Below are 12095 nucleotides of genomic sequence, written 5' to 3' on the forward strand. Positions count from 1 at the left end.
TATGAAACAAATTACAGGCCTCTACATGCTTTGTGAGTAGGAAAACCTGCAAAATCGGCAGTGTATCAAATACTTGTTCTCCCCAATGTATCTTTGGATAAGGCCCCTCATCTAAAGTTTTTGGGTATCCTCAACCTAGCGTATCTTTGGATATGGCGCCTCACCTAAATTTCTTGGGTAGCCCCTCACATTCAGTAATGTAGTTGAATTTGAATTGTTTAATTAACACTCCTTTTTGGACCAGCCTTGTCTTGACACTTAGGGTTTCGATGGTCGTAGCACAACCGGATCAAGGGGAATATGTGACCCAAAATCTTATCACTGGCTACGGCCTCAATCTTATCACTGGCTACCAGCCAGCTAACTCCCTCACTTATAACTTTTGGGAGTGCCGAATTAGTTAGAATTGGCTATACTATACGTTTAGTTTAGTTCTCTTAATGATCACTTTTTTTAATGTATAGAATTTTTTTGTTTCCTCTCATTGAAGGATCTCCAATATATTGATCTCCAATCAACTAAGGATTTTTCTTATATTTTTACACTTACAATCACAACAATGACAATCACAGCATTATGCACAGCATTATGACAATGAAAAACATGTACCATCAATAGTCAAGTGTTATTTCACATGTAATAAATCGGACTTCGTCACTCCCGGCTCCGGTGCAAACAATTCAACTCTCAAAACATACTGATATGAAATGTTGTGAATTTTGTCAAGTAGGTTTCGCTTACCTTTTTATGATGCCGGCAGTTCAGTCAGCTGGAGAGAGTTGAAGAGCAAAACACCGTCTTTGTGAAGATATTGAAGTCCCATCCCGTCACCAAATTGTGGAGTGTGTTCGCGATTTATACAAGTAAAAACTTCTCTGAGTCTGGTATAACAGTAGATTATTTCAAGTTAATTACGTGGGTCCATGGGAACAATCGCTTTCATAAAACAGAGTATAAGTACAGTGACCAACAGTAGTGTTGTTCAAATTGTATCAATCCATGTGTTCGTTCGGGAAGAGTGTGTATACTGTTAAGAATTTTATGTGTATCAGAATTTCTGAAGAAGGACGAGGCTCCGGTCCAAATGGAAATTTAGCACAAAGATTTATTAATATGAATTGATAAGTCAAAATACATGAAATACACTGCAGCGGTCAAATATTTGCTCAACCCTCGAGCTTCCACAAAATATTCGCGCCGAATCAAGATCTGCCACAGGGGCGGTTACTTTTCACTCTCGTGAGTAAAACCCATCCTTATTGGCTCTTCGTTGGCATGGTGACATGTTGGACGAATCTCTTTGTTTTCACTATCCCATGAAGGAGGACATGCTCTAACTCTCGGTCATTGATCAACAGGTTCTTTGAAAACAGGTGTGAAATCTTAACCAGGTTACAGTAATTTACATTCTATTGTCCTAACCTAGACTAGATCATCAGGGGGCTGGAGACAGAAGGTCTCTTTGTGCTGTGTAGGGGGCAGTTTCATTTGTATGTTAATTGTGGGGTTTTAATCCTGTCTCTCTATTTGGGCCAGGTGTGTGGCTGAGTGTAATGTATGGAGTTCTAAACTTTTTATGGTTATTGTATTCAATCATATTTCCCTAACCTGGCTGCAGCATACAATTTAATAAAACAAAAACATAAGAATACATGGTTATTAAATCAGCATTATTTAAACTTCATTTATCTCAACAATACACAGTATACGAAAGTTAGTATTCATTAGCTAAAATGCAAATTACCTCTGTCTTTGATATTCCCTTTGGACAGTCAAACTTTTTTTGTTTGAGAGTGAAAGGAAAATACATATATATTATGGCTAACTCTGAATAAGAGCAGTAAGAACGTTTTTCGGGGGATATAGCCTTACTTGTTCTAACCATAATACACAGATGATCAATTCACCAAAAATAAGTTTGGAGAGCAGCTAAAGCGGGGGAAATGGGGAACACTTTAATCCACAACCCTTGCCTTGAATTTTTGGAGGCAATGTGTACTTTGTGTATTATAACATAGCAATCGGAAGTATTACTTACAATCTGTCTTGTCTACACAGGTTGAACTGGGTAACTTAATGGAATTGCAATGCCTTTAGACCTCTTATAAGTGAACGTGGTGCATGATCCTCTGTATTAAAATGTCTCTCGCAAATACTGTGTTTTATTGGTGAAGTCGCTCCATTGATTAACAAAAATACAACAACACATAATTATCATGTGTTCAACAATGCTTTCCCTAAGTAAAGTAAATATAAATTGAATAATTAAAATGTCTTTATTGAGCTACACAACTTTCATGCCTTTCCTAAGAGGTTTAAAATAATATAACGTATTATAAACCTTCGGTGCATACCTAAAACAAAAAGTGGTTTCCCTATGGGGGAAGGCTTGTAAGGGATGTTACTTTTACCCAGCTTCCAGCTGAGTTTTACCATTTCACCAAACCTTTAAAATAATTAACAGTTGTGCCATAGTGTCTGTTTAGGATTTGAATTTGCAATAACTTCCTGTGTTAGAACAGATCTTTCCACTATGGGGTGATAGGATAGAGAAGAGTTTTTACTGGGTGGCACTCCCTAAAGACTAGGGTTAGCAGAACAAAGAGCTAGGAATATGTGGTTTGAGCCTAGCCTAAAAGTAGGGAGAGGCTGTTTCTCTTGCTGCTCCATAGGCAAGCACCATGTTCTGCACTACAGTTGGGCATAATATTTGCAATTTGTGTTGGTTTTCAATTTAGGCATTACATTTAGTTTAGGCATCATGGCTAGATTAGCTTTAAATAAAGGTTGGGTTATTGAGGTTAAGGTTAGGATTAGGTTATGTTAAGGTTAGTTTTTGGGCTAGAAGATAGAGAACATGGATTTCTGGGTTGGGGTTAGGTTTTGGGTCCCCACAAGATGTATTAGTGTATCACTAAAGGCCTCATGGCAGTTATTGTAAGGTCACAGTGTTAAATCAGATGTCCTGGCATAATGTCCAATCTGGACAATATATTATCATGGCCACCTAATCATCCATAACTTCCAATTGGCTCATTCATCCCCTCTCTGGAATAACAAAAACTATTAATGAAATACCCTAGGTACTAAATTTAGGCAACCAATAATGTAATCACTTTGGATGACAGTGTCAGCTAAATAACTCATGTTAATATAAAATGAGGGAAGTAGGATTATCTCTGTTCTTCCCCATGTCTGTTGGGATTGTGGTTTGGTTGTGTGCACACATTGGTATGTTTGAATGTGTCTACAGGACCCAGCCGGCGCTTCAAGCGGGTGGTGGAAACGATTCAGGGCCAGTTGCTGAGCACACACGACCAGCCGGGTGTCCAGCAGCTTTCTGGTGAGTTGAACCCCCTCCACCCTCCCCCATTTCAATACCCCTCACTTACCTGCCCCCATACCACCCCCCCTTTCTCCCTACCTCACCACCTCTCTGCTTGCTAGCTGATACAGCTTCCTTTTAGTGCACGGCATAGATGTTGCCCCATAATTGCTGATCTAAGATCAGATTTGTGTAATTGACAATGTTAGGCTATCCCCCTAATAGTTATACAGGTAGGCTAATCTGATCATTTATCTGTTGTTAGGGGCAACATCTACCTCAAGCCCTTACCACCAATAGACTCCACCGCTCTTCGTCATGGCAACAACAAAGCAATCACAATGCACCTCACCAAATTAGACCTCCACTAATTTGATATGTAGTAAGTATGCCCTTTAGCTTATGTTTTTGTATATCCTTCTCCCTAAAAAACCCTCTAAATGAAGGATGACGGATGATAATGGATTGTTAGCTGAATCAGCTGATGGACAACCAAAGGGGACAGGTGGAGGGGTCACCATCGAACTTTTGCTAATCTCGTCACGCTGCTAAGACCCTTACTTCTACCTCCTACTCCAACATCCTCTGTTTTATCCACAAACCATTTGGCTAATGTTTAAGCCTTCTCTTGCCCTGAAGTGCCCTCGTTGGAAATCTCTTGTAGTGAATTGAAATGTATAGAAAAACATAACAAACAAAAGAGGAAAAGAAAACAAATATGGCACCACTTTTCTCATACTCCCCTTCCTCTAAGCATGTCATTCCTTGTGACTCATACATCAAACCATCCACCCCTCTCTCTATCTTGTGTATTTGTCTGTACACTCCTGGTCTCCATTCTCTTGATACCAGCACCACCTGATGGCCAGAATATAAAGACTACTGAACAATATAATGTCTGTCTGTAAGCTTACATACACAGCTCCGGAAAAAATTTAAAGACCACTGCACATTTTTCTTTCTTTTAAAAAAAAAGTTGCAAAGGAAAGTTCTGAGTGACGAACAGAAGCGTTCAATTAGCAGTGGTCTCTTAATTTCAACCCTTCAGTCCCTCTCTCAAAACCTTCCTTTTTGACTTTTTTGGAAAGGAAAGGAAAAGGTGCAGTGGTCTCTTAATTTTTTCCGGAGCTGTATATTCTGTATCTGTACTACTATTTTTAATGTCATCGAAATCAGCATGGCCACACTTTTTCAGACAATTTTAACAATCAACAGTTATTGGATAAGCCTGGCACTTTTAAAAAGTTGTCCTTGTTTTTGACATTTGACATTCATAGTCAGATCCTTTGGTGATTATGTATCAATGGTTTTTACTATGTATAATAAGTGTATTGTCATATAGACTATTTAGAGAATGTGACTGGAATCAGGAGGAGTGTGACAACAGCGCAGTGGCACTTTAAGCTCACCCCATCCAGAAACCAAATTAATGTTTAGTTATGTGAACTTCAGCTCCATCATGAAAGCAGTCTTTTTTGACCAATTCTCTCACTTTTTCTCCTTATTTTGTCCCATACAAACACACCTACAAACAGTTACACTCACACCTACACACACAAATCCCAAGCAGTCGTGTTTGAAGTCCAATGCATCCTGGTTAGTTCAAACACTTGCATCAGTGTTTTTCTGTATTGTCTATCACTTTTACCATATGGTGTCAAATATCCTAGCACTTAGAACCTCTGACCAGTAACAAAAAAAGATGGATTGAATCCGCAGTCGGGCAACATAAAACAGTTTACTGTAATTGCTCCTGTAAGTCACTTTGGATAAGACCGTCTCCTAAATTACTAAAATGTAAATGTATACAGTTTCACTAGATTTATAGGATGTATAAACCAGCCCAAACAAATATGACAATATGCGTTAGGACCTTATCAAGCTTTTATTTTCCATCACCATGCAGTAAAAAATGTAAGGAAGGGATCGGGGCCACTTACTGTGTCAGCACATTATGCATACCACCACAATGAGGATATCTATCAATTTGGTTTAACACTCTAACAAGGCTGTAGTTGTGATCTCAATGGTTAAAACGACAGTTGAACTGACCTTGATGTTAACATGAGTGGATTTGATGTGATAAGCCATCACCCTAAACAGATACGAAGTGTCCCACAGTACGCTTTGAAGTAACAGGAGATGTACACATTTCAAACATTTCTCCTCACACGCAAGTGTCCCCTCTGGTCTTGGAGTGCACACAAGGCAAACACTCAAAGTGTGGAAAATGTCTGGATGTCCCAAATGTGTTTTAAATGTCCCAAATGGCAACCTGTTCCTTATTTATGTTACTAATATTGGGGTTAATAAATATCTATAGAGCTTGACATTTGGAATACTACATATGTGAAGTAGAGCCCCTGCATACAGTGGGGAGAACAACAATTTGATACACTGCCGATTTTGCAGGTTTTCCCACTTACAAAGCATGTAGAAGTCTGTAATTCTTATCATAGGTACTCTTCAACTGTGAGTGACGGAATCTAAAAAAATCCAGAAAATCACATTGTATGATTTTTAAGTAATTAATTAATTTGCATTTAATGCATGACATAAGTATTTGATACATCAGAAAAGCAGAACTTAATATTTGGTACAGAAACCTTTATTTCCAATTACAGAGATCATACGTTTCCTGTAGTTCTTGACCAGGTTTGCACATACTGCAGCAGGGATTTTGGCCCACTCCATACAGACCTTCTCCAGATCGTTCAAGTTTCGGTGCTGTCGCTGGGCAATACGGACATTCAGCTCCCTCCAAATATTTTCTACTGGGTTCAGGTCTGGAGACTGGCTAGGCCACTCCATGACCTTGAGATGCTTCTTACGGAGCCACTCCTTAGTTGCCCTGGATGTGTGTTTCGGGTCGTTCTCATGCTGGAAGACCCGGCCACGACCTATCTTCAATGCTCATCCATCCTCCCCTCAATACGGTACAGTCGTCCTGTCCCCTTTGCAGAAAAGCATGTTTCCACCTCCATGCTTCATGGTTGGGATGGTGTTCTTGGGGTTGTACTCATCCTTCTTCTTCCTCCAAACATGGCGAGTGGAGTTCAGACCAAAAAGCTAAATGTTTGTCTCATCAGACCACATGACCTTCTCCCATTCCTTCTCTGGATCATCCAGATGGTCATTGGCAAACTTCAGATGGGCCTGGACATGCGCTGGCTTGAGCAGGGGGACCTTGCGTGTGCTGCAGGATTTTAATCCATGACGGCGTAGTGTTTTACTGATGGTTTTCTTTGAGACTGTCGTCCCAGCTCCCTTCAGGTCATTGACCAGGTCCTGCCGTGTAATTCTGGGCTGATCCCTCACCTTCCTCATGATCATTGATGCCCCACGAGGTGAGATCTTGCATGGAGCCCCAGACCGAGGGAGATTGACCATCAACAGTTGTTGCCTTCTCACCAAGCTGCTTGCCTATTGTCCTGTAGCCCATCCCAGCCTTGTGCAGGTCAACAATTTTATACAAATAAATTATTTAGAAATCATACAATGTGATTTTCTGGATTTTTGTTTTAGATTCCATCTCTCACAGTTGAGGTGTCCCTATGATAAAAATAGACCTCTACATGCTTTGTAAACAGGAAAACCTGCAAAATCAGCAGTGTATCAAATACTTGTGAAATACTTGGCCACTACATGTGAAGTGGCCAAGACCAAAAACAACAGGTGGTGGACAAAATATTTAATCAAGGAAGGTTATTATGTCTGTTAATCAACAAGCAGTCTGAGGGCTGTGTGAGTGTATTAGCGGAATCTTTGTGAGACCAGGATTTTAATCCAGTTCATAAATTATCTCAGGTGTTCTACAGAGGGGAGTGCTATTGGTCTGCAACTTCTGGATTTTGTGGGATTAATAATCCGATACAGTTTGTCTCTAGTCTCGTTTCTCTGTAACGACTCCTTGTGGCAGCTTGGATGCATGTGTGCTGTGTCAGAAGAAAGATCTCAACACTGACTTCCTTATGTCCGCTGGGAGCTGCGGTGATGAACCAAGACCCTAATTCCAAATTGGATATTAGGACAAAAAAACATAATGCCATAATACCAAATTTAATGTGCGGGAGAGAGACCTTTCCAGGAAAAGTAATGAACTACTGTTGGTAAGTTTAGGGGTTGATGTCAATATAAAATGAATTACAGGAAAAAGCACAACATCGTAAATGTTATTCTTCTCTTTGTCTATTACTTTTCCATCTTAAGGACCTCCAAAACTGATTAAAAACTGATTTGAGCATTGTTTAAAAACAATAAAACATTGTTGAAAATTTAAATAATTTGATTTGAGGCAGGCGCCGGATAAGCGGAAGAAGATGGATGGATGGATGATTTGAGGCAGTTTAATCTTGCGACGCCATACCTCCAATTCGGTATGCCATTTAGAGGTGTGGATACATTTATACTTTCATAAAGATAGTGAGAATGAGAGAGTTATTGCATATACTAGTTATAGAAGGAAAGAACTGATGGAAACTTTTAAGGAAAATTCTGTCTTGGTAGAAGTCTTTCCTATTCACCAAAGCTTGGAGGATGAAAGGAAAATTGTAAAAGGAGAGAACTGTACACTATAATCTTCAGAATCGCAGAAACTTTTGTTGGCTCCATAAAATAGCGATGCTTGCTCCAAATGCTGTTGCTCTGCCAGGTTGTCATTGAAATAGCAGTCGATGAAGTTCACAATGTGTTTCAATGTTAAGTTACAATGTGTCCATCTTTTTTGCATCTTTTTCTCAACATTGACTAATACTGTGTAAGAGACATCAGAGTTGGGTTGAGGTGTTGTGACGTGTTACTAGATAACTCCATCTTACCACCCTTTTAAGCAGATGTTTTCAACTTACGTTTGCCAAACCTAGCGTATGAAAAAGATCCTCACATACTGGCTTATAAATCTTTGCAGGGGTACGTTGCAGATGCCCAAGGGCCTTTAATAGAGTGGGGGGACATAGACATTCTGAAGCCCATCTCCTGGGACCTTGAAATTCCTGTTAACACAGTCATCAGTATGATCAAGAAGTTTACGGAATATGGAACTATGGTTCAGCTACCCAGGATGTAGCTGCCAAAAGATACCCAACTTCAGGTGTCATGGAAAGTTTGAACAGTTGAAAAAGGTACCTTGCACAACCTAAAAATATTTATAAGCTAAAACCCAAGAATGCTGGATTAACAGATTCAGTCTACACTATTTGCTGCACACTTAAAGATGGAGTCTAGAACATCTGCAAATATTGTATCAACCACACCTGAATATATCTCCACAATCTACACTGCTCTAAAACATTAAGGGAATACTTAAATCACACATCATGTCTCGATGGACTAAATATATTAAAGATCAAAATGTTTACTGCACATTGTGTAATTTGTTGAGAACAAAATTACGTTACAACAGTCAATGGAAACCAAAATCACCAACTGAATGAGAATCAGAAATCAGAATCAGAAAGAGTTTTATTACTAAGTTTCACAACAAAAAAGGAATTTGTTCTGGCCCGTTAGTGCAACGATTTATACAAAAGTAATAACAAAAATCAAAACAAATAAGAACAGTGGAGTGTGCATGAAAACAGCAGACTGGGCATTAATACATAACAAAAAAAATATGTAAGCTGCAGGAATTGTCCAGGCGGGCTATAGTCAGTTTGGTTCCGGTGGCGTATTCATGAGGCATGAGGCCTACTGCTGTAGGTAGAGAAACTGTTCCTGTGGCGAGAGGTTTTGGTCACAACCAGAGGGGAGAGCTCTGAATATTCAATTTCCAGGGTGAGAGGGATAAGACCCAATCATTGCTGCTCGCCTCCTCATCCTGGAGGTGTGTAGGTCATGTAGAAATGTCAGATTGCAGCCAATCACCCTCTCTGCAGAGCAGTGGATGCCCTGCAGTCTGCCCTTGTCCTTGGTAGTGGCTGCAGCATAGCAGACGGTAATGGAAGAGGTCAGGATGGACTCTATGATGGCAGTGTCGCAATGCACCATCATAGTCTTTGGCAGGTTTAACCTTTTCAGCTGCCAAGTACATCCTCTGCTGTGCTTTCATTGTAAGATAGGTGATGTTCAGTTTGCACTTGTGGTCCTGGGTGATGGTGGTGCCTAGAAAGCGCAAGCACTCCACAGATTCTTACTGCACCAGGACACCAGATCCCAGTATCCCACCTGTAGGCAGAATCGTCTCAGTTACTCCATCAAGTCTGATGAGGGTGGTGTCATTCGCAAACTTCTGGAGCTTGACAGAGTAGCGACTGGAGGTGCAGCTGTTGGTGTACAGAGAGAAGAGTAAGGGGGACAGGATGCAGCCTTGAGGGCTGGTGCTGATGGTCAGGGGGTCAGACAAGTGCTTCCTCAGCCTCAGGTGCTGCCTCCTGTTGGACAGGAAGGCTGTGATCCACCTGCATGTGGACTGGGGCTCTTTGGAGCAAAGCAGGAATTGTGGTTTTGAAAGCGGAACTGAAGTCCACAAACAGAATTCTGGCATAGGTTCCAGGGGAGTCTAGATGCTGGAGGATGAAGTGAAGAGCCATGTTGACCGCGTCTTCCACAGACCCGTTGGCATTGTATGCAAACTGCAGTGGGTCTAGTAGTGGGTCGGTGATGGTCTTAAGGTGGGACAGCACAAGGCACTGAAATGACATCATAACCACCAAGGTTAGGGTGACGGGTCAGTAGTCATTAAGTCCGGTGATCCTTGACTTTTTGGGGATGATGATGATGGAGGATTTGAAACAGGCAGCATGAGGTGTTAAAGATGTCAGTAAACACAGCAGAAAACTGATCTGCACAGAGCTTTAGGGTGGATCGGGAGACACCGTCAGGCCCTGCTGCTTTGCGGGGGTTCTGTCTCTTGAATAGACTGTCAACGTCCCCCTCCAGGATTAAAATTTCACAGTCACATTAATAGATTGGGGGGATTTAGGCTTGTAGTTGGTAATCTGTTAGAGGCCTCTCCAAACAGAAGCAGAGTCGTTGGCTGAGAACTGTTATTTAAATTTCTCCCAAGAAAGGCACTTGAGTGAACAGGGTTTGTCATTGTTGTAACTCACCCTGATCCATGTTGGTATGCAGCTGTCCTCACAGAAGCTGCATGATGTCACAGCATCAGTGTACTCACCCAGACTATTAGTATGACTGTCACATCAATGCCCGAGCCCTTGTTCATGTAGAAACATATTCCTCCTCCCTTCGTTTTGCCCGAGAGTTCTGTGTCATGATCCGCCCAGAAGATTGAAAAACCAGGCAATTGCAGCGCTGAGTCCAGTATAGATCCACACAGCCATGTTTCCATGAAACACAGTCAATGGCATCAAGTGCTCAGTGTGAACCTGCTCTCATCTCTGAAGAGAACAGGGTGCCAGTGGTGGACTTGCCAGTTCTGGTGTTTTCTGGCAAATGCCAATCGAGTGGCAAATTGCTGGGCTGTGAGAACAGGTCCCACTAGAGGACATTGGGCCCTCATGCCACAGAGTCTGTTTCTGACAGTTTGGTCTGAAATATGCACACTAGTAGCCCGCTGGAGGTCATTTTGTAGGGCTCTGGCAGTGTCCCTCCTCGCACAAAGGAGCAGTTACCAGTCCTGCTGCTGGGTTGATGCCCTTCTATGGCCCTGTCCATCTCTCCTCGTGTAACGGCCCATCTCCTGGTATCACTTCCGTGCTTTTGAGATTGTACAGGGAGACACAGCAAACCTTCTTGCGACTGCACGTATGGATGTGCCATCATGGAGGGGCTGGACTGCCTGTGCAACCTGAGTGGGCTGCAGGTACCGCCTCATGCTTCGCAAAATGCAAAACTAGGTATTAATCCATCTACATTTTCTCTTACTGATCTTTGTCATCAGGTCTTGTTAAATTCAGAGCTGTACTTTTGTCAAGTGCGATAGTACATAAATTCCCACTTTCTGGGAGAATAATCATAACTTTCCAGGACAAGTTGTTTTTTCCGTTGCTTCTGTGGCATTTTAGTAGGAACCCCATCTACCATTGTATTTTTTGTGTATAGAGACTACATGTCGTATAAACTTTATCATGTATAAACTGTATTTGGAGACAGTTTAGTCAGTGTTAAATAAATAGCTGTCCAAAATGTTGCTGTTTTCAGATCCAAGCTTCACCACTCACCCAGTTATCTAAATCTTGATTTCTATTGTTGCTACATGCATCTTACATTGAATACACACCAACATGCAGTTTTCCTTGACCAATCAACTAATCACATCTGCCTAGGTCTGCCTTCAGAAAAAGGTAAAAAAGGCTAAACTGCCACACACACACGCCAATGTGGCTGTCACAGTGACGCTCACACTCCTTTCATCTCTCTCTTCTCTCTCTGTCAGTCTCTCTAGCACCCCTCATGTGAATCCCATTGTTCATTGTTTGTTTGTTCTCTCTCTTCCTCTCCCTCTACCTGTTTTCTTTTCTTCCCATCTGTGTACCTAGGCAGCCCATTGAGTAACTTCTTTGACGTAATTGAAAAACTTTTTTCAGAGGAGAAGAATGGCCAGGTGCCTCACCACTACCCCCCTGCCACCCCATCCATCCGGCACTGCTCCTCTTCCATGCAAGAAGACACAAAATGTCCTCCCACCTTGGGCCGAGACAAAGCCAGGATGACATCCATTGGGACACTGGAGGAGGCCTAGACCAGGAAACTGTAACAGCAGTAGAGCCTAAATATTTGTTAGTACATCAAAGATTCAAACCCCAGTATAACCTCTCCACTGTTATCAAGGGTTTTGGGAAAGTGGTCAGAGGCTTCAGATTGACAACAT

At 41.6% G+C, this 12095-nt stretch overlaps 1 protein-coding gene across 5 annotated transcripts in view; it reads left to right on the forward strand.

Annotated features, from left to right (window-relative positions):
* Positions 1 to 12095, forward strand: part of LOC105008069 (serine/threonine-protein kinase BRSK2) — an 864007-nt gene that overhangs the window by 834285 nt on the left and 17627 nt on the right. For 2 of the 5 annotated variants that reach the window (XM_029115106.2, XM_034288280.1), the window contains 2 exons: positions 3254 to 3343; positions 11812 to 12003. In XM_029115106.2, coding sequence (XP_028970939.2) covers positions 3254 to 3343; positions 11812 to 11966 — 245 coding nt within the window. In that variant the 3' untranslated portion in view covers positions 11967 to 12003. Of the gene's footprint in view, positions 1 to 3253; positions 3344 to 3771; positions 4187 to 11763; positions 12004 to 12095 lie in introns of those variants that run through there. The other 3 variants (XM_034288278.1, XM_034288279.1, XM_029115108.2) reach the window with 3 other exon arrangements.

This window comes from Esox lucius, chromosome 19 (assembly GCF_011004845.1).
Source record: "Esox lucius isolate fEsoLuc1 chromosome 19, fEsoLuc1.pri, whole genome shotgun sequence".
NCBI classification, from domain to species: Eukaryota; Metazoa; Chordata; class Actinopteri; order Esociformes; family Esocidae; genus Esox; species Esox lucius.